The 21819-nt window shown below is 40.1% G+C and overlaps 2 protein-coding genes across 2 annotated transcripts; both read left to right on the top strand.

Annotated features, from left to right (window-relative positions):
- Positions 1 to 547: 547 nt before the first annotated feature.
- Positions 548 to 4898, top strand: LOC134762023 (putative aldo-keto reductase family 1 member C8). The gene is made up of 4 exons (XM_063727456.1): positions 548 to 683; positions 2642 to 2816; positions 4449 to 4564; positions 4716 to 4898. The coding sequence occupies exons 1-4, from the start codon at positions 597 to 599 to the stop codon at positions 4896 to 4898; spliced, it is 561 nt and encodes a 186-aa protein (XP_063583526.1). The 5' UTR covers positions 548 to 596.
- Positions 4899 to 4911: 13 nt separating this feature from the next.
- Positions 4912 to 16698, top strand: LOC100462259 (aldo-keto reductase family 1 member C1-like). Its single transcript, XM_054523119.2, has 5 exons — positions 4912 to 5312; positions 7133 to 7255; positions 15112 to 15221; positions 15875 to 16040; positions 16624 to 16698. Exons 1-5 carry the CDS (start codon positions 5256 to 5258, stop codon positions 16696 to 16698), a joined length of 531 nt encoding a protein of 176 aa, XP_054379094.2. The 5' UTR covers positions 4912 to 5255.
- Positions 16699 to 21819: the final 5121 nt, after the last annotated feature.

The following is a 21819-nucleotide window of genomic DNA, read 5'->3' as shown; positions in this document are numbered from 1 at the left end:
AAGACTTTAGTCATTGATTTAGAACCCACCTTAATCCAGTATGACCTCATGTTAACTAATTATATCTGTAAAAACTTTATTTCCATAAAAGATCATATTCTGAAGTTCTAGGTAAACATGAATTTTAGAGGGACACCAGTCAAGCCATTATAAAAAAGAAGTAAAACTATTTTTACCTGCAGATTACATAATCATGCCTGCAGAAAATCTGATGGGCTAGGCACAGTGGCTCAAATCTGTGATCTTAATATTTTGGGAGGCTGAGGTAGGAGGACTGCTTGAGACCAAGTGTTTGAGACCAGCCTTGTCAACATAGTGAGGCCCCATTTCTATTTAATAAAAAAGAAAAAATCTTAAAGAATCTACTAGAATACTATTAGAGGTGATAAAGAAGTTCAGTCAAGTTGTGGGATATAAGATCAATATAAATACAAGATACAAGATCAATATAGAGGTCAATGCAACAGGGAGAGACTCCGTCTCAAAAGAAAAAAAAAAGGTTGTTATAAAAATAGTCATTGTATTTTCTTTTCTCTACAGATTTCTCTTAATAAAGGGAAAAAAAAACCTCTGCTTCACAGGAAAAGTAAAAGAAGATGAGTTTTAACAGACTCCTTTCTGTAAAACTGAATGATGGAAACTTCATGCCTATTCTGGGGTTTGGCACTTCCGCTGCTAGGAAGGTAACCATAATGGCACTGCGGATGGAGGAGTAGCAGGTGGTTCCTGACCAGAATTAGTCACTACGTGAGTTTGGGAAATTCAGGTGGGCCTCACTTTTCTCATTTGTAAGACACTTCTCACCAAGTTAGGTTACTTTGTGGATTAAGTAAGGGCTTTTCACGTTTTAGTAGTGATATAAACACTTCAGGATCTTGTTAAAAATGCAGATTTGGAGGCCCTATCCCTGAAGGTTCTGATTGAGTAGATTTTGGATGAGGCTCTAAAATTCACATTTATAATAAGCTCCCAAGGGATTTTGATGCTGCTTGTCCAAAACCACGCTTGGAGTGGCAGTCCATCAAGAGAGATGGAAGTGTGAATGCGATTGTTCAGAATTCAGGGGTGGGTAAGTCTGCTGCTGTTACTCTCTCTTGTTGTACAGTTATAGCCATTTTCACAATATATTAGAGGAAATAAAACCCTATTGACATGATTACCATGTGCCAGAAACTTCACAGCAAACTTTAAAGTTGTGCTGTAATTTTTAGTACCCAAGTCCTCCCTGTTCACCACTAATAAGAGTATCCAGAGAAAGTTCTGTGGCGATGGAACTTGGGGAAAGAGAGACAGGCTTGGAGGTAGCTGTGTGGTCTGAGGTGGCCACAGTCTCTGAGAAGCCAGGTTGGTAAGATGATGCCATGAAAGAGTTATGTGGTACTTGGAAAATTCTCTTCTCTTTGGCTCCATGCATGTTTCTGGATCAAACACTCCAAACTTACAAGGGCACATCTCAGTGGTTCTTAGTGAAGAATGTTATAAAAGTTGTAGGATTGTTTCCCAACATGAGAGAAACATAGTGTGTACCCTTGAGGACTGCAAAGAAGACTCTCATGAAGTATTGCTTTTGCCATGCCTTGGCTCTTTAACCTGGGGATAGTTTATCTTTACGGACTCAGTTGACTCAACGGTAGTTGGAAATGAAACAAATATACCCAAAAGGCATTATAATTACTCAGTGAGGTGCAGGGGGTGCTAATATAAACAGAAAAATTATGGATGACTTCAAGAGTCCAGGCTGGTGGGCCAGGAGAATAAAAAAATGTAAGAAAGATGTGAAGGAGAAAGTGTTGCCTAACAACCAGCAAAGCAACCAAAAGAATTAATTATGAGTTTTTTTTAAGTGAAAAAAGTTTTTCTTTCAAAATAATTTATTTTAAAATATTTTAAAAGAAATAGCTTATTTTCTTTTAAAAGCTATTTCTTTTAAAATTTTCTTTTAAAATAATTTTTTAAAACTATTGAGAAAATAGCTTATTTTCTTTTAAAAGCTACTTCTTTTAAAATTTTCTTTTAAAATAATTTTTTAAAACTATTGAGAAAATAGCTTATTTTCTTTTAAAAGGTATTTCTTTTAAAATTTTCTTTTAAAATAATCTTTAAAACTATTCCTATTTTTGTTCTTCCTCAAATGTTCTTTGTTTCTCCAAGTTTAGATAGGTAAATTAATAATTTATTGTGTCTAAAGTTATATCTTTACGTGGATAGATAATTATTAGCATTAAATTATTGGATCAAACCAATTTTATAATCTCTTATAGAGCAAATTCAGTTAGGAATGTAAATCTATAGATTGTGCAAATCTATAGATCATATACATAGTATAAATACATAGATAGAGGTTTAAAGACTGTGATGTGCTCATGAGGACTCAAAAGAGTGTATTGTGAGCATCTTTGCCCAATTTGGCAAGCTTGAACTTATCCATGGGGGGAGTATTTACATTATAGAAACTGGCAAATACTTCCTCAGAGCTAGTTGTTAAACATTTACCATTGATTTTTACTCAACATTTAGCTTTGCCACCTGTAGCTCTTAGCCCTTAGTAGGGGAAAAAAAGGTTCTTTTGAATATCTCTGCTAAGAGAATTGATCATCTGTTCCTGAGTCAAACAAATCTTTATCCCTTTATGCTCTTCCAGGTTGCTATGAGTAATGTAGAAGAAGCGGTCCTGGTAGCAACTGATGTAGGCTACTGCCATATTGACTCAGCTTATTCGTACCTGAATGAAGAAGCCATCAGGCAGGCCATCCGAAAGAAGATTGCCAGCGGCACTGTGAAGAGAAAAGATATATTCTATACCACAAAGGTGCTGTGTACCAATGCATCTGTTTCTGTGGAGAGCTCACTCGTAGCTGTAGAGCTCCTTGGCAAATTTCTCTTCATTGGTTTAATCTTCATTTACTTAGACCTTGCCTCATGAGAAGTCTGGTTAGGAACGTGGATTCTGTAATGAGACTTTAATATTTGAATTCAGGCTCTGCCACTATCTAAATGTGTGACCTTCCCTAGTCTATAGCAAGTGTAAAAATAAATGAATATGTGCACCCTTGGACAAACTACTAAAATACTATCCTTCAGTTTCCCAAGTTGTAAAATGGAGACAGTATTATTTATCTCACAGGATTTTCATGAGTGTTACGCTTTTAAAAATACATGTAAATCTTGCTGAAAAGTATTTGATACATTTCAGATGCTCAAAAATGCTGTTATTATTATCATATGTTTTAACTCAGAAATGAATTGACTCTTCTTACTCTACTACAGTCAAGTTTTGACAAAGTGACTTAATCTTTCTTAGCTAAAGTATGAGGTAATGTGATTTAGTCCGAAAGTGTAGGCTTTGGAAACAGATGAACTAGGATCAAATTTTAGTTGAATATTCCATTTGACTTGATGAAATTTCTTAACCAAAAAACAAGTTTTTTAACCTCTCTGAGCCTTCATCCTGACATCTCAACCTATTTTGTGGTCAATAGATGTTTATTTCTCTGAAGATTAAGTTAATGTTTATAAATGTACTTATGTACTTTTTAAACCCTTGAGCCATTTTCTTCTATGAATAATATTCTTCATATTCACTAGCATTATATCTAAAACAAGTAAAAGAACTTAGGTGTTTAAGTCAGATAGGAGAAGGAACCCCAAAGCAATTTTTACCCTAGTGTTCACTGAACTGACTACTGCTAGAAAAAACAAAAAACAAAACAAAACAAAAAACATTTAAACGTGAGGGGAAGTAATCCACAGAGATAGCACTTAGGCCCGTGCAAGTGAATCCCACGCAAGTTGATAAAAATAGGTTTCTTCCTTCCAGCCCAGCATGTGACATATGACTGCCTTTAGCTGTGCAGTAGCCTTCTCAGTCTCATCTTTTAATTCTCCTGTCGTACTAAATGTGTGACCCTTTGTACAAAACATCGTACGAAACATTGGTTTCCTTAGTTTCAGTCATTTTGATGATTTCTTCCCCTAGATTACTGCTGCTTAGAATGAGGTAACTGAAGCACCCCCAGAAGATTTCCCCTATGGGTCTAACTTTCTTTGGGAAACCTAACCATTTAATACAGTCAAGCCAGAGCCTACTGAATCACCATCACTTCGGGCTCTTATCTGGCAGGCAATTTCCCAGTCCACTCTCCAGATGTTGTGATTTATTACGTTCGGAGTAGAACCCAGGCATACGTTTTGCACAAGCAAATCAGATTATTCTTTTACATTCTAAAGTTTGAGAATCTCTGCTGAAACCTGTATTTTTTTTCTACATTTATCATCTTCATTCCATATGAAAATCTGCTATGAGGATTAAGAACTTATGCATTCACTGGGAGTAACCTGTCCCTTCTCTAAGAGGGTTTGGCTGCTGATGTTTATTTGCCATTTCACTAAGCTCTCTCGAAGACTTTTGAAGAAATAATCTCACACAACTTCTCTTTCAACCATTGCAGGTATGGGCACCTCTTCCCACACAGAATTGGTCCAAAGAGGCCTTGAAATGTCACCGAAGAAACTTCAGCTGAGCTACATGGATCTTTACCTTTCTCATTTCCCAGTACCTTTGCAGGTTAGCTCAAGTTGTTTTACTTTAGTGATCAACATAAATATTAGTAACTGAATGCAAGAGAGGAATCAGTTTGTGAGGATGAGAAGATAAATAATACTTTAAGATTCTCTCTTGTGCTTTTTATTTTTATTTTTCTGAAACTGTTCCAAAGTCAGTTCACAATTCTAGCCCCAGAGTGACAGGAGTTCACTGGTATCCACAGCTTTGCCTCAGTGTTGTGGATGTACTGCCGACATTTTCAAGTTCTTATCCCCTGGAGTCTCAAACCCATGTTGCCGACAGTGGAGTTCAGTTGAGGAACCGGAAGTTCAGTGAGGACGAGACTCAGCTTTGAATGCTGACAAATCACCGGCAAGGGAGAGAGCTCTTTGCAAGGATCCAGGACCAGGCAGCCCGCTGGGCATCATACCACCCTAGAGTCTGCCTAGGATGGGATCCTAGGTGCCTCAGCTTAGCCTTGACACAGACAAGATTTATTGAATCTGTAACGCTTGAAAGCATTTCTAGGGTGCATATTTCCTGCATGTACTTCCTTTGCCGTTAGCCTAATTTTACAATTCTGTTCAAGAATAAGGACAGATGGTTCTATCAGTCTCAAGGTTTATGGGCCCCAAGCTTGGCTGAGGCCAGACAGAGCTTTGTGCAAACTCTCTTTCTTTCTGTGTTCCAGCCTGGGGAGGAGCTTTTGCTGATGGATGCACAGGGAAAGATCATGTTTGACACAGTGGATCTCTGCAGCACATGGGAGGTGAGTGCAGCTTCAGTGAGCACAACATCTCTGCACCTTGGGGGAGAGAGGAAAAATGTATAAGGAATTCAGGAAACTGGACCTGGTCTAATTCTTCCCAGTGTTCAGACTGGGGAGAGTCCCGAATGTCTCTCTGCCTCTGTTTTCACATTTCATTCACTTAATCATCCAGCAAGTATGTATTGAGTGCCTACAGCGTATCAAGTTCTATTCTTCTTACCCAGGCAACATCAGTGAACAGAACCAGGGTGTTGGCCCAGGCATGGATAGGTGCTGTGGTAGGTGGAGGTGAGAAATAAAGCTGAGCGCTGGAGTTGGTTTGGGGCACAGACTGGCAATGAAAAACAGAGTGGCAGGGTAGGCCTTTTTGAAAGCAGAGGCAGGTGAATCACAATATCAGGAGATCGAGACCATCCTGGCCAACATGGTGAAACCCCATCTCTACTAAAAATACAAAAATTAGCTGGGTGTGGTGGCGCACGCCTGTAATCGGGAAGCTGAGGCACGAGAATTGCTTGAACCCAGGAGGCGGAGGTGGCAGTGAGCAGAGATCGCGCCACTGCACTCCAGCCTGGTGACAGAGTGAGACTTCATCTCAAAAAAAAAAAAAAAGAGTGACATTTGAGCAAAGACTTGTAGTAGATGCAGGAACTGATTGTGTGGGTATCTGGGGAGAGTGATGCAGGCAGAAAGACAAGGCAGTTTTGCTCTTGTTTTTGTTGTTTTAGATGGAGTCTCACTCTGTCACCCGAGCTGGAGTACAATGGTGTGATCTTGGCTCACTACAAGGTCTGCCTCCTGAGTTCATGCAATTCTCCTGCCCTCAGGCTCCTGAGTAGCTGGGGTTATAGGCACGTGTCACCACGCCCAGCTAATTTTTGTATTTTTGGTAGAGATGGGGTTTCACCATGTTGGCCAGGCTGGTCTAGAACCCCTAACCTCAGGTGATCCACCCACCTCAGCCTCCCAAAGTGCTAGGATTACAGGTGTAAGCCACCGTGCCGGGTCACGGCAATGTTTTTAAGAGGGGAGAGACACTAGCGTGTCCAAGAACAGCAAGAGGACATGTGAGACTGGACACTGTGAGTGAGTGGACAGTGCAGGGAATTAGGTCAGAAAGTAGAAGCTGGTGGTCCTGTAGGTGGAAGGCCTGCCTCTCAGGCCACACCTGCTACACTTCCTTGTTGGTACTTATTTTGCCATTGCTCCATCAAACTTTTCTAGGTATTCACTAAAGACCATGCTGGTTTCTTTAACTCTGTCCTGGCCACTCATATTCTATTTTTTTTTTTTTTTTTTTTTTTTGAGACAGAGTCTAGCTCTGTCGCCCAGGCTGGAGTGCAGTGGCACAATCTTGGGTAACTGCAATCTCTGCCTTCCAGGTTCAAGAGATTCTCCTGCCTCAGCCTCCTGAGTAGCTGGGATTACAGGTGCCCGCCACCACACCCAGCACATTTTTGTATTTTTAGTAAGGAGGGGGTGTCACTGCGTTGGCAAGGCTGGTCTCGAATTCCTGACCTCATGATCCACCTGCCTCTGCCTCTCAAAGTGCTGGGATTATAGGCACGAGCCACCGTGCCCGGCCTCACATTCTTTTTTTATTTCATCTTTGTGCCCATTTATTTTACCTGTTTACTTTTCGTTTTTCTCTTACTCAGTCCATTCATGCCTTATTGATTGACATCTGCACTTTGCAAGGCTGTGTCTCTCCCACTGTCTTATACACTCTCCCACCCTTCGCCTACTCCTAGCGTGTGTATGTTTATTATTTGCCTCTAGCCTGCTACACAGATTACTCCTCACAACACCTTCCTCTCCAGGCCCTGGAGAAGTATAAGGATGCAGGATTGGCCAAGTCCATCGGGGTGTCCAACTTCAACCGCAGGCAGCTGGAAATGATCCTCAACAAGCCAGGGCTCGAGCACAAGCCCGTCTGCAACCAGGTGAGCCCCAAACATCCGCCGCACCAACTGCTTCCTCTGCTCTTTGGCTTCCTCTATTCTCGATTTGACAAGGCTACTTATGACATGCTTCTCACATGTACTTTACCTTTGAACATCAGACGCTTCAAGGGAAGAGAACACATTCTGAGTTGTTGAAAGCAGTGCATGAGGCCATGTCACTTTATCAAAAAAACTAAGGTTTTTTTTAAAAATACTAAGAGTATAATCTATTAGGTGTTATAGTAGTTGGTTCTAGAAGTTAGAGCTAGCGAATGACTGACAGCCCTTTTTTTTTTTTTTTTTTGTGACAGAGTTTTACTCCTGTTGCCCAGGCTGGAGTAGAGTGGCACAATCTCGGCTCACTGCAACCTCCGCCTCCCAGGTTCAAGCATGTACCTCAGCCTCCCGCATAGCTGGGATTACAGGTGCCCGCCACCACGCCCAGCTAATTTTTTGTATTTTTAGTAGAGACAGGGTTTCACCATGTTGGCCAGGCTGGTCTCGATCACCTGACCTCAGATGATCCACTCGCTTTGGCCTCCCAAAGTGCTGAGATTACAGACATGAGCCACACTGCGCCTGGCCGACAACCACTTCTTATAACAGAAAAGTTCAGCAAATTTGGCAAACAATTTCAAATCAATTTGTATGTAAAAGAAAATGAATGATTCATTTTTATGTCTGACAACTCCTTTAAGGGCTGTGCCATGAGATAACCATTGAGCCTTTCCACAGTACAAAATCTCTCCCAAACTTATAAAAGGGACTGCTTGGATTCAGACTAGTCTTTTAAAAACAGCCACTTTTCATAAGTCTGGGAGAGATTTGGATTACGGTGAGGTTGCCTAACAATGTGAATGCACTGAATGTCACTAAACTAGGCACTTAAAAATCATTGAAATGATAAAGTTTAAGCACGAGATCATCAAAATCAGTTGTGTTTATCTCCTGATTGTGGTGGCTGTGATTATGCTATTAGGAGACTATCCTTGTTCGTAGGAAATATACATTAAAATATTGAGAGATGATGGGACAACCTGTCAGCGACTTACTCTGTAATAATTATGTCATTTAAAAAAAAGTTATTCGAACTACTTGTAACAATTCTGTAAGTCTGAGAGTATTTTCAAAGAAACAACTAAAAATCAATATCAAACTGAACCCTTTGATTTAAAAAAAAAGGTAAAATTTATGTTATGGATGTTTAACCACAATAAAAAATATAAAGATGTTTTTAAAGTCTACTCAATAAGATAAAGCCACTTGAATGGGCAACATATAAACTGCAGTATCCTGGAGGATTGTGAAGGAAGTCACATGACTGTAGGAAAAACTGGCAATCCGTCTGTGCTGGGGAAGGCTCACACTTCACCCAGGTGGTCATGTCTCCGTGTAAACATCTTACATGCTGACTGAGTGAGGATGATTATCAATTTACAATTGAGTATTAGTAAATCTTCATTTGTTTCATCTTTTTGGATTAAAAATACAAATAGGAGTTCTAAAAAGTTTTCTTTTGTGACCCCTAGGAGATTTACCTCCACTTTGGACATAATCAATTTAGAGAAATAAAAAAAAATGGTTTTGAGTTCAGTAGTTGATGGAGACCCAAAGGGGAACTTGGACATTACCTTGAACTCTAAAGGGTGAAAGGAATTTGGCCAAGTGAAGGCTGATTGGCTGGGAGGGACTTTACATGGCCTAGAAAGCTTGAGCAAAAGTACAGCTGGTTAATTATGTGCAGCGAACTGATCATAGTGAGAAATTAGCTCAGGTGAGGGGTTACAGGGTCCAGGTAGGTTTTAAGCCCTGAGTCTACCCTTCCTTCCCATTCAGTGCTCATGACCATGACCAAGCAACCACACGCAACAGTTCCATAGAAAGTTGATGTGCGCCTGATGACTAACCCAGCCCCTGTAACCCAGTGCAGGACCTTGCCTGCAGGCTGCGTGGGAGAGCACACTTCAAGTGAACCTTAATGAGGTCTCTTGCTTTTCTTTGGATCTCAGTCGATTCCTCTTATCAAATCACTGGAGTCAGGGAACAAACAGTAAGAAAAATATGCAGCGAAAAGTTCATTTGCCAAACTTTTGGTTTCTGGGCTGGTGGATCACAAGCTGGAAAGTCATTACTCATGTCCTCAAATAATGTAAGCAATTCATCAGATGGAAAACTAACAATTAGACTCAGCAGAGAACTGAGGTCACAGGGCAAAATGCTGCCTCCAAAACTTGGAGGGATAGGCTGATAGAGACATGATCAGTGTCTTGCAGAAGCTGGGAAGCAAAAACCACAGCTGCGGCCAGTGCTGAGTAGGAAAACCTACACTGTTATTAATGAATTGCTGGGAGCTCAATGTGAACAAGTCTGACAGAGAAAAACTCCAGGGATATCCATTCTTAGGGAGGCCTCCACGCTTTTGTGAATTTTACCTCTAGAGCCTACCAAGTTTTCTCAGTGAATACCAGAGAAAATTCCCCTCATGCTTCCGGCTGGAGGAGCCCAGAGTAGCCATGTTTTCTTAAAAGGGCCTGACCTCAGCAGAAGATATTTTACTAGAGCCTATGCCTGAGGTTTTACTTGAATCTAACCTGAGGGAAAAGAAATACTCAATTCCAGCTGAAAGAATCAACAAAATCTCCTGGAACTCATAAGTGATGATAGAAAGGTTGCAGTATATGAGGTTAATGTACAAAAATCAATTGCTTTTCTATATGTCAGCAATGAAAAAGTGGAGTTTACAATTAAAAATACAATGCCATTTATATTAGCATGATACAAAGAAACATTTTGGTATAAATCTAACAAAGTAGGCTGGGTGTGGTGGCTCATGCCTGTAATCCCAGCACTTTGGGAGACTGAGGCAGGCAGATCCCTTGAGGTCAGGAGTTCAAGACCAGCTTGGCCAACATGGTGAAGCCCAATTTCTACTAAAACTACAAAAATTAGCTGAGCGTAGTGGCACATACTTGTAGTCCCTGCTACTCAGGAGGCTGAGGCAGGAGAATCGCTTGAACCCAGGAAGCAGGGGTTGCAGTGAGCCGACATCATGCCACTACACTCCAGCCTGGGCAATAGAGCGAGACCCTGTCTCAAAAAAACAAAACAAAACAAAACAAAAAACCAAAGTATGGACAAGATCTATATGAGGAAAACTTCAAAACGCTGAAGAAGAAATCAAAGAAGATTTAAATAAATGAAGAGATACTATATTTAAATGTGTAGGAAGAATCTATATGAAGGTGTAAGTTCTTTACAATTTGACCTATAGATTCAATGCAATCCCAATGAAATTACCAGTAAGTTATTTTTGGGAATACCAATGATCTAATCTTAAAGTTCACACTGAAAATTAAGAAACCAAGAATAGCCAAAACAATACTGAAGAACAAAGTCAGATAACTAAAACTACCCACCTTTAAGAGATACTATAAAGACAGCGTGGTATTGGTGAAAGAACAGACATATAGATCAATGGGACAGAACAGAGAGAGCCCAGAAATAGGCCCACACAGATACAGTCATCTGATCTTGACAAAGGAGCAAAGCAATTCAATGGAGAAAATAACCTTTTTGACAAATGATGCTGGAAATACTGGACATCCACATTCAAAAATTTTAAAAAGGAATTAGACACAGACTTTCCATCCTTCATGAAAATTAACTCAAAATGGATCACAGACCTAAATGTAAAATACAAAACTATAAAACTCCTAGAATATATAAACGAAAAACTAGAAAACCTTGTGTATGGTGATACAGTAATAAGGGTATGATCCAAGAAAGAAAGAACGGATAAACTGGATTTCATTAAAGTTAACAAATTCTGCTTTGTGAAAGACACTGCCAAGAGAATGAAGAGACAAACCATTTATGGTAGAAAATATTTGCAAAACATATATCTGATAAAAAATTGATTTCCAAATTATACAAAGAAATCTTAAGACTCAAGGTTAAGAAACCATAAACAACCCAATGAAGAAATGAGCAAAAGATCTGAACAGTTTAACAAAGATATATAGATGGCAAATAATCCAATAAAGTTGCTAAACATCATATATCACTAGACAATCATAAATTAATTACTGCACACTTATTAGAATGGGCAAACTCCAAAACACTGACAACACCAACCACTGGTGAGAACATAGGGAAACTGAAACTCTTCTTAATTGCTGGTGAAAATGATGTAGGATTTTTCTTTTTGGTCGCTTTACAAGTCAAAGATCCCCAGCTGGTGATGCCCCACCTGGGCCTCACTCGGCCATGCTGGTGTGCCCTAGCTTGCCTATATTATAGCTGGTACCTGTGTCTGGTGGTTGAGCTCTTGTACCACACCCAAGAAGAATGAGAATATGCTGGACATTGAAGGGTGAGGAGGGAGGAGAAGAATTTCATTGAGCGAGGAAAACGGCTTTCAGCAGAGAGGGGATGCAGTGTTGGTCCCCCTACCCAAAGGCAGGAAAGTCCCCCCATGTGGTTGGGTCTGGGGCTTTTATGGACTCAGAAGGGGGAGTGCATGCTGATTGGTTTGTGAGTATGCAAAAAAGGTTAAAGTGAAGATACCACTCAAAGGTGGACATGACAGTGTAGAAAACCAATTAGGAAAGGCTAGGTATATGTGAAATAGGTGAAGGATGGGATCAATCAGAGGAAAGTGCGACAAACAGGAAGACAAGTTCTCAATCTGGTTAGAGGATTTAACTTGTAGTTTGGCTTTCAAGCTTTAAACTGTGCTGGGCTTGGAGGTGGGGTTTCACCGGGGACTCACCCCTATCTGCCTAGGCATTTGGCTGCATCCTGCCACTCTCAAAAATACAAAATGATACAGCCACTTTGGAAGACAGTTTGGCAGTTTCTTACAAAACTATACCTACTCTCACCACATGATCCAGCAGTCAGCAGTCATGCTTTCTGACATTTGCCTAAATGAGTTGAAAACATATGCCCACACATAAACCTGCCCAAGGATGCTTATAGCAGATTTATTCATCGTTGCCAAAACTTTGAAGCAACCAATCTATCCTTCAGCAGGTAAATGGATAAACTGTGGTACATCCAAACAATGGAATATTATTCAGCATGAAAAATAAATGGAGCTATCAAGCCATGGAGAAACCTTAAATGCACATTACTAAGTAAAAGAAGCCAATCTAGAAAGGCTCAATACTATCTAATCCAAACTCTATAACATTCTGGAAAATGCAAAACAATGGATACAGTAAAAAGATCAGTGGTTGTCAGGTCAGCGGTTGGGGGAGAAATGGATGAGTAGGTGGAGCACAGGGGATTTTTAGGAGTGTGTAATTATTATTTCATAGACTCTGTAATGGTGAATGCATGTCATTATCCATTTGTCAAGACCCGTAGAACATTATCACAAGTAATACTCCCTAATGTAAACTATGGACTTTACTTAATAATAATGTATCAATATTGGCTGGTCAATTATAAGAAATATACCACATTATTGTAAGATAATAACTGGGGCGATTGGGGAGAGAGGTATGGAGGTATATATGAGAACTCTGCATTTTTTTTCTCATTTTTTTCTGTAAACCTAAAACTGCTCAAAATAAAAGATCAGTGGATTCCAGGATTCAGGGAGAGGGAAGGAGGAATGAATAGGTAAAATACAGAGGTTTTAGGGCAGTGAAACCATATTGTATGATCTAGTAGTGGTGGATACATGTTGCAATGGTTAATATTGAGTGTCAACCTGACTGGATTAAAGGATGCAAAGTATTGTTTCTGGGAATGTCTGTGAGGGTGTTGCCAAAGGAAATTAACATTTGAGTCAATGGACTGGGAAAGTCAGACCCACCCTCAATCTGAGTGGGCACCATCTAATCAGCTGCCAGCATGGCCAGAACAAAAGCAGGCAGAGAAAAATGGAAGGACTAGAATGTGCTGAGTCTTCTGGCCTCCATCCTTCTCATGTGCTGGATGCTTCCTGGTGTCAAACATCGGACTCCAGGTTCTTCAGCTTTGGGACTCTTGGACCTACACCAGTGGGTTGCCAGGGGTTCTCAGGCCTTTGGCCACAGACTGAAGGCTGCACTATCGACTTCCCTACTTCTGAGTTTTTGGGACTCAGTCTGGCTTCCTTGCTTCTCAGCTTGCAGACGGCCTATTGTGGGACTTCTCCTTGTGATCATGTGAGTCAGTGCTCCTCAATAAGCTCCCCTTATATATACATCTATCCTATGAGTTCTGTCCCTCTAGAGAACCCTGACTAATACAGATGACATACATTTGCCAAAACCCATAGAATGTACAATGGAGAGTGAACCCTGTGATAATATATCAATATTGTTTCATCAATTGTAGCAAATGTTTCACACTAATGCAACTTAAATAAGAGGAGAGAGTAGGGTTAAGGGTGGGTGGGAGAGGTGATATGGTGAACTCTCTGTGCTTTCCGATCAATGTTTCTCTTAACTTAAAACTGCTCTAAAAATTGTCTGCTAATTGTATTTTTTTAAGTACACTTGCCCCTTTTGTCTAGTGCTGAGCATGTCCCTAGACTACCCATCCCATGGTGAAGGCACTGGTCTTGGCTCACATGTCACCCAGACAAGGGGACAGAAAAAAGTGGTTAAAACTCAGTGATGGATCCTGGCTTCTTACTTTCCATGTGCATGGAAGTGAGAAAAATGGAAACGTGGGATTATAGTGCCACTAAATACCTTCTGCAGCACAGAAACCTCTCTCACTAGTAATGTGTAAATGTAATAACACCAGTAACTTTTTTCTGACTGAAAACAAGTAGCAATTTATTTCCCCTTGATGATAAAAGGGCCAGAAGCCTTTCCAAATCCCTTTCCCCATGGGACAAGACCGGAGCTTGGGGAAGCGTATGGGCACCGTAAATCTGAGTGGGGCCATTTGTTGGGGGAGGTAAGGAGCAAACAAAGATGTCACAATGTCCTGTGCTAGGAAAGAAGAAGACATTCTCAGCCCTGCAGCCAAGGAATCACCTGATGAAAAACTGTCTCAAATTGGAGCGATGACTTCTTTGGAGAAATGCTTATGCAAGTTTCTTTTTCCCCCATTTTCAACTGGGTTATTTGTTTTGTTTTTTTGCTATTGCATTGTAGGAGATTTTTACATAGTTTAGATATTAACCCCTTATATCTGTTATTAACAGTATGCATACTTTAAAATATGTTTAAGAGAGTTGATCTCATGTCAAGTGTTCTTGCAAAAAAAAAAAAAATCCAAAAACTAAAATCAAAACCACACACAAAAGGTCATAAGAAAATGTTTGGAGGTGATGGGCATGTTTAATGCATCATTTGCAGTGATGGTATCACAGGTATATGCACATGCCCAAATTCATCCAGATGTATCCATTAAGTGTGTGCATGTTTTCATATAACAATTATATATTCCTAAAGCTAAAAAATGTTGAGGGATGATTTATTGGATAACGGGGTCGCAGCAATGAACAAAATGGGAATACTCCTTAAAAATAAAGAATACTGATATTAAATAACTAAGAAAGGCAGAAATTGCTGCTTGCTATACGTCAACAATAAATGAGCAAGAACCAAAGATGTCACCATGGTTTTCAGTCTGGAAGACTGAAATTCTCTTTTGGCCTTGTGCACAACCTGCCATCTAAGAGCACTGAGTTAATTATTTAATCATACTGCTATGCCCTCCATGGGCTGTCATCCCAAGTAAAGCCCTTGGGAGCTTCATGCGTACAGCTGTGGATGACAATCATGGCTTGACCTGTGTTGCTGGTATTCTAAAAGATGTTTGATACCATGCAGTGCAGCACTGCATGTCCCTGGTAAGCTTGGTGTTGGTGGTTCTGTAACCTAATTCTCCTGCTTGGCATTCTGCAGGTGGAATGTCACCCTTACCTCAACCAAAGCAAACTCCTGGAGTACTGTAAGTCCAAGGACGTTGTCATGACTGCATATTCTGCCTTGGGGTCTGACTCAGACAAAGACTGGTAATAATCTTCATAAAGTTATTTTGTTTTTTTTTTTAGATGGGGGTCTCACTCTGTCATCCAGGCTGGAGTGCAGGGGCACAATCACAGCTTGTTGCAGGCTTGACCTTCCAGGCTCAAGTCAGGATCTTCCCTCCTAGACCTCCTGAGTAGCTGGGACTACAGGAGTGCACCACCATGCCTGGCTAATTGTTTGTTTTTATTTTTGTAGAGACAGGGTCTCACTACGTTACCCAGGTTAGTCTTGAATTCCTGGGCTCAAGTGATCCTCCCACCTTGGCCTCCCAAAGTGCTGGGATTAGAGGTGTAAGCCACGGTGCCTGGCCTATAAAGTTATTTTAATCAGAGATACTGTACCTTCTTAAGTAATCTCTCAATTAGCTGGTGAAATTAAAAATAGACAGCAGGAATAAATTCATCTGTAAACCTTTTACCTAATCCAGACCTACATTATAAGAACTAAATAGAACTGCCGCCTTCCATTCCTTTGTCCTTCTTCTTTGGTATAACAAAAGAAGCAAAACAGATATTAACACAGCCAGAAGGTAATGAGGAAGGTTCTGGAGGATTAGCATCCCTGGCCAAAATGAGCAGCCCGCAAGTAAAATGGATATTCAGCCTCAGACTTGCAGCATCTCTGCCTCTCCTCTCAGGGTGAAAAAAGGCAACCCAGTTCTCCAGGAGGATCCAATACTCAATGCCATTGCTGAAAAGCACAGGCGAACTCCAACCCAGGTTGCCTTGCGCTACCAGCTGCAGCGCGGGGTGGTGGTCCTGGTGAGGAGCTTCAATGAGAAGAGAATCAAAGAAAACTTCCAGGTACAGGGCATGGTGGTGGTAGCAGGGGATTGACAGGGGCACATCATTTCCCCACGGTATCTGGGTTTTTGCAAAACTCTCAAGGTGTATTTGGGCAAAGCTTATCTCCTTTTACATTCTATGCATATAAGCATATAAGCACCATATTTAATTGCTTTGTCTCCCCTTGCTGCAAGGGAGAGTGTGATGGTTGGAAAGAACACTAAAGAGAAGGTCAGGAGAGGGTCCTAATCCTGGTTTTTCCCCTACAGTATGGCACTGGGTAAGTCATCCCTTGATTTCTATAGCTGTAAAATAAAGGAATTAGATCACGTGAGGTTTGGCTTAAAATTCTCTAGGATTTCTTTGCTATAATGATGGCTCCCCAATAAAATTATCTGAGGGAAGATTAGCCATGCCAATCTCAACTTTATAAATGGACAAATTCCCATGACATGCCACTGAATGAATCCTTGGTCCATGAAAACTCACTCATAAAACCTACACAAAGTCCTACATGGATTTGTGTGTTTGTGGAGAGGGGAGAAGAGGAAACAGCAATTGCCTCAACGATATTAAATTGATCTTCTCACATTTCTGACAGGTTTCTGACTTCCAGCTGACACCAGCGGACATGAAAACCATAGATGGCTTGAACAAGAATATACGCTATTTGTAAATGTCTATGTGAGTAGCTTGTTTCGTTGTTGACACTAGCGAGCAGGACAGTGGGGGAATTCAGTTGATTTCAGTCCACAGAAGGCAGGGTTTGTTGCTTAGGAAAGTTGTTGGAAAATATTTTTTCTTCAGACTTCAGATCAGACATTTTTTTTTTTCTCCAAGCCTCACAGTTCTGCCCAGACAAGAGTGTGAGCAGAACTCAATATAGACTGAAGCTCCCCGTTGGGCTTTCCTAGCTCCACACTGCCTCTGTGTGTCCCTCATCAGTAGGCTTCCCTCCAATCTACATGCTAATAATTCCATGGTTTCTATCTCTAACCTAGACATTTTTCTTGGTCTCTTGTAGCCCACTGATTTTCTTTTAAATTAAAATTCCCTAGAGATAGTTCTATTTATTCCCACAGTTCAAACTTAATACACTTAAAATGAAAGCCTTCAATGTTTTCTCTATATATACTCTTTATGGTAATACTACACACATCACCATTATGGCACAAACTTACCCCCTACATCTAAATAACCACCTAGTCCTGTTGACTCTATATTTCAACATTTCTCATGTTGATTCTAAATTTCAACATTTCTCATGTTTCCCTAATTTCCATCACAAAGCCCACCCCCTCTGATTCAGGTTTTGAACCTGAATCGGCTCTCTTGCAAGGCTGGCCACAGGGGTGGATCTTCAGCTGTGGTTTCTGAACAATGTTCAGAACTTTGCTCAGGTCTGGGGGGGTTTTCAATAGTAAAGAGTAAGCAGGTTCGGAAAATCAAGAAGAAAAAAGGGAACAGGCTGAGTATCAAGCAAATGGAGGTGATAATGAAAATCCAATGGCAGGAAAAAAGTTATTTCCAAAGATAGACTTTTAATGACCCTTCAAACTTTTAGACTCTATGATTCTCAGAAGGCTGTAGAGAAAAATCTGTGAGCTATTTTTTTTCTGTTCAGTGACATTTAGTACATATATGTATGTAAACATCTCCAAACACGGGAAGAGCAAGCAATCCAGTAGCTCCTGGACAGACTCCCATCCTCCCCTGCCAACCAGCCCCTTAACTCCCTTGAGGCTATCATGGTCTTTGTCACTGTTAGTTCAGTCACTACAGGAGCCTAAAATTCCTGGTTCCCAAATAGCTCTGTGTACACCACCTCAACATTTTTTCACTATGCTTTCTGAAACTCCTACTAAACCACTGACAAAACTGTTTTATCTTTGTTGTCTCCCCTAAATGTTCTTTTCACCTTTCCCAATAGCTGAAACCCTATTTCTCTTGGTAGCACTGATTCCCGTCAGCCCTCTCCAGTTGGGGCTGTTATCCTTCCCAAGACCTTAGTAGTGCTAAGCCTGAATATTGAGTAGGAACTCTCTTTCTAAAAGCATTCAGCTCTGGACTTTGTGTCATCAGACGAACCCAGGACTACCCCTGTCCTTTGCAGTCATCAGGGCTGCATTCCCAGGTCTTCTCTCATCCACCGAAGATTTTAGTTCCTAGTGTTCATCCTCTCCAACAGTAGACCTGTCATAATTTCTTTTGATTTCAACACTACAGAGATAGTCCTTGTAATAAGTCTGATCTTTCAGTTTTGTGACTTTCCTCTTCCAATGTGTTTATCCTTCAGTCTAACTCAGCCTATCAATCTAATGGTCTCATTCTAGACCTTGTCATTATGAGTTACTATAACCATGCCTGGATGTCAATTTTAAATTCTTACACTACAGTCATCACCTCCTACATGTCCCGCTCCTTCTCTACATGGCCAACTTCAACAATCCTTTGATTACCGCATGAGCTATAATTCACTGACCGTACCACATTTTCACTGTTACTTGACCCTCTAATGTGCCCTCTGTCCTTCTTTGCCTACTTAAATTCTGGGGTCAATCAATATACTAACATCCTTGCAAATACCCTCAACCCTTGCCATTTCTTCTAATGTTCTTTGCTGGTTTCTCCTCATTAGCTTGACCGCTCAGTTTTGGAATGACTTAGAGCTCAACCTAGACCTCTTCTCCTTTCTCTATCTACTTTAACATTGTTATTGATTTCATCTAGTCTCATGCTTCAAATATCATCTAAGTATAGATTCCCCAAATCATATCCAGCCCAGTTCAAGGCTCTGGAGCAAGGTTTGTATATGTGTCTACTTGCCTCTACTTGGATATCTACTATGCATCTCCAACTTATCATGTCTGCAATTGGGCTCATAATGGTATCTGCAATCCCTTCCCCAATACACACAGACACACACACACACACACACACACCCTACGCTCATACCAATGTCTTTATGATAAAGTAACTGGCTCCTGGTAGTGCTCCCTCTTCTGTACTTCAGCCTCAGGCATAGTAGCCACAGTGAACAGGTTAAAAAGGGTGTACACAGGAACTCCTCAATATGTGGGAGCCTGCCATCTCACTCAGAGTTGAGACCAAATTCCTTACACAGACCTACAAGGGCCAATAGACACTCCCTCCCTTAACTCTCTGTGTCCCTGTCCTGCTATTCTCCCCACTCTTGACTCCAATGGAGCACCAGTGACCTTCATGCTGTTCCTGACTGTATTAGTCCATTTTCACACTGCAATAAAGACATACTCAAGACTGGGCAATTTACAAAAGACGGAGAGGTTTAATGGACTTACAGTTCCAAGTGTCTGGGGAAGCCTCACAATCATGGCAGAAGGCAAGGAGAAACAAGTCACGTCTTACATGGATGGCAGCAGGCAAAAAGAGAGCCTGTGTAGAGAAACCCTGTTGTTAAAACCATCAGATCTCGTGAGACTCATTCACTATCACAAGAACAGCACAGGAAAAACCCACCCTCATAATTCAATCACCTCCCACTGGGTTCCTCCCACGCACATGGGAATTGTGGGAGTTACAATTCAAGATGAGATTTGGGTGGGGACACAGCCAAACCATGTCACTGACATATGTGAGGCCTGTCTTAGGGCCTTTCCACTGGCCATTCCCCCTGCCTAGAAAGCTCTTTCCCCATAGAGCAGGATTGCTCACTCCTTTACATCCTTCAGGTCTTCACTCATATATCACTCGATGATGCCTTCTCTGTCACTGATCTAAAAATGCAACTCGTCCTAGAAGAGCCTTTCTCTCTACTCTGCTTTATTTTTGTCCTTGACACATATCCCTAACTTACATACCATATATTTTACTAGTTTATTTAGCTTATTTTATTTTTACCACATTAGAGTGTTAGATTCCAAGGGCAGGGTTTTTGTTTCGTTTTTGTTCTTAAACTAATCTCTCCCTGGGTACTCAATACATATTGGTTGAATAAATAACATAATAAAATGATAAACAGGGTAAGGGTAACAGAGAGTGGAGATGCAGGCAGGAACCCCTAACAATAAATATCAGTAATATTAATCAACAATTGGCATTTTCTATGTCAAAAATTATTACTTCATATACAGAAAGAATTTGTATCCCCCTTGCTAAAATGGAATTACCCCATTGAAGTGACTTCATCTTCTAACCACTGTATCTATCTCTAGGTATAATATAAAATTTTCTCCCAAGAAAAGTCATAGACAAATCGTTTCTGAATGTTTGACATACATTGAACAGTAATAATTTTATCACCTTTCTCATTATCACCTTAAAATATTTATTAACTTTATATATTAAATCAGACTAAGCATTGTTTTAAAAAAGAGAGAATTTGTTTCTGCCCTCCTGGAGGTTCAAAATATAAACACAAATAGTTTATCTCCTCAAGTTGTAGAATGACATATTGCAAAAATGGAATGCACTGGTATATTTGTGAATGTGTGCCCATGTGTGTAGGTATATTTATTTTCCACAATGTATTCAAGACAGCATCATGCAATAGTACGTTATCATCATAAAACTAGTTGGGTTTGTACTTAACTCACAAAGAAAACTGTGTTAATTGTAGGCTCACACCAGTTTAACAGAAATCTGTCTTTATGAGCCCAGAAACAATGAATTGACTAAGACTTTCCCTTTCCCTTTTAGCTTTTCTCATCACTCAGATTATCCATTTCTTGATGAATATTAAGAAAAGAGTCTGTGGTTGTTCCAGAGTTTATTGATTTGGGTTGAGATGAATAGAGAATATCTCATGGATAGGAAGTTTTCTAGTTTATTCCAGATTGATCAGCCTGCTCAGTCACAAGTTGGCCTAAGACCCCGGATCAGAAAATAAAAGTATCTAAACCTAGTTTTCTCTTGATTCCTGCCCCCACTCCACCCCACCCCCACAACTGCCAAAATAAAGATGTATTTGAAATAACCTAACCTGCTGCAGCTTTGGCATTTGCTTTTTTGTTTCTTTCCCATCTCATTGAGGCTAAAATGCTGACATCCCTGGAAGGGGTGATCACAAGGGATGTGAATCTCTCAAAAAAATGCTAATAATTTGGTATACCTTCAAATTTGCAAAATCTACTTTTTTTACTTGTTTGTAGTTCTTGAGCATTTTTTCTTTTCTGTGAATTATCCACACTATACAATTATATTAGATATTATAAATAAATGTAAAACTTAATATATAATACCCAAAATGTCCAGGTTTTAATTTTAAAAGTTAGTTATCATACCAAGAACAAGGATGGTCTCAAGCTGAATAAATAAAGATAAGCAACAGATGGTACACCCAGATGATCAAGATATTATAATTATCTAACCAAGATTTTAAAGCAACCATTGTAAAAATGTTTCAACAAACAATTATAAACACACTTGCAACAAATGAAAAAACAAAAAGTTTCAACAAAAAATTAGAAAGGTTTAGAAAAGAAATAGAAGGTAAATGAATAACCAGATTTGGAAATTTTAGAGCTGAAAAACACAATACACAAAATTAAAATTTTAATCAATGGAATCAATAGCATAACATAAGAAATAGAGGAGATAATTATTGATCTGGAAGATAAAGCAGTATAAATCATCCAATAGGAGCAACAGGGAGAAAACAAACAGAAGAAAAGGAACAGAGCTTCAAGGACCTGTGGAACTGTAACAAAAGACTTAACGTTCATGCCATCAAAGTCCTGAAAAGAAAGCAAGCAAAGGGTGGGCTGGAAAAGTGCTTAGAGAAATAATGGCTACTTTAATTGCTGAAAGCTTTTCAAAT

This window comes from Pongo abelii, chromosome 8 (assembly GCF_028885655.2).
Source record: "Pongo abelii isolate AG06213 chromosome 8, NHGRI_mPonAbe1-v2.0_pri, whole genome shotgun sequence".
NCBI lineage: Eukaryota > Metazoa > Chordata > Mammalia > Primates > Hominidae > Pongo > Pongo abelii.
Note: the sequence above shows the minus strand (reverse complement) of the source record. Positions and strands in the feature narration are given on the sequence as shown.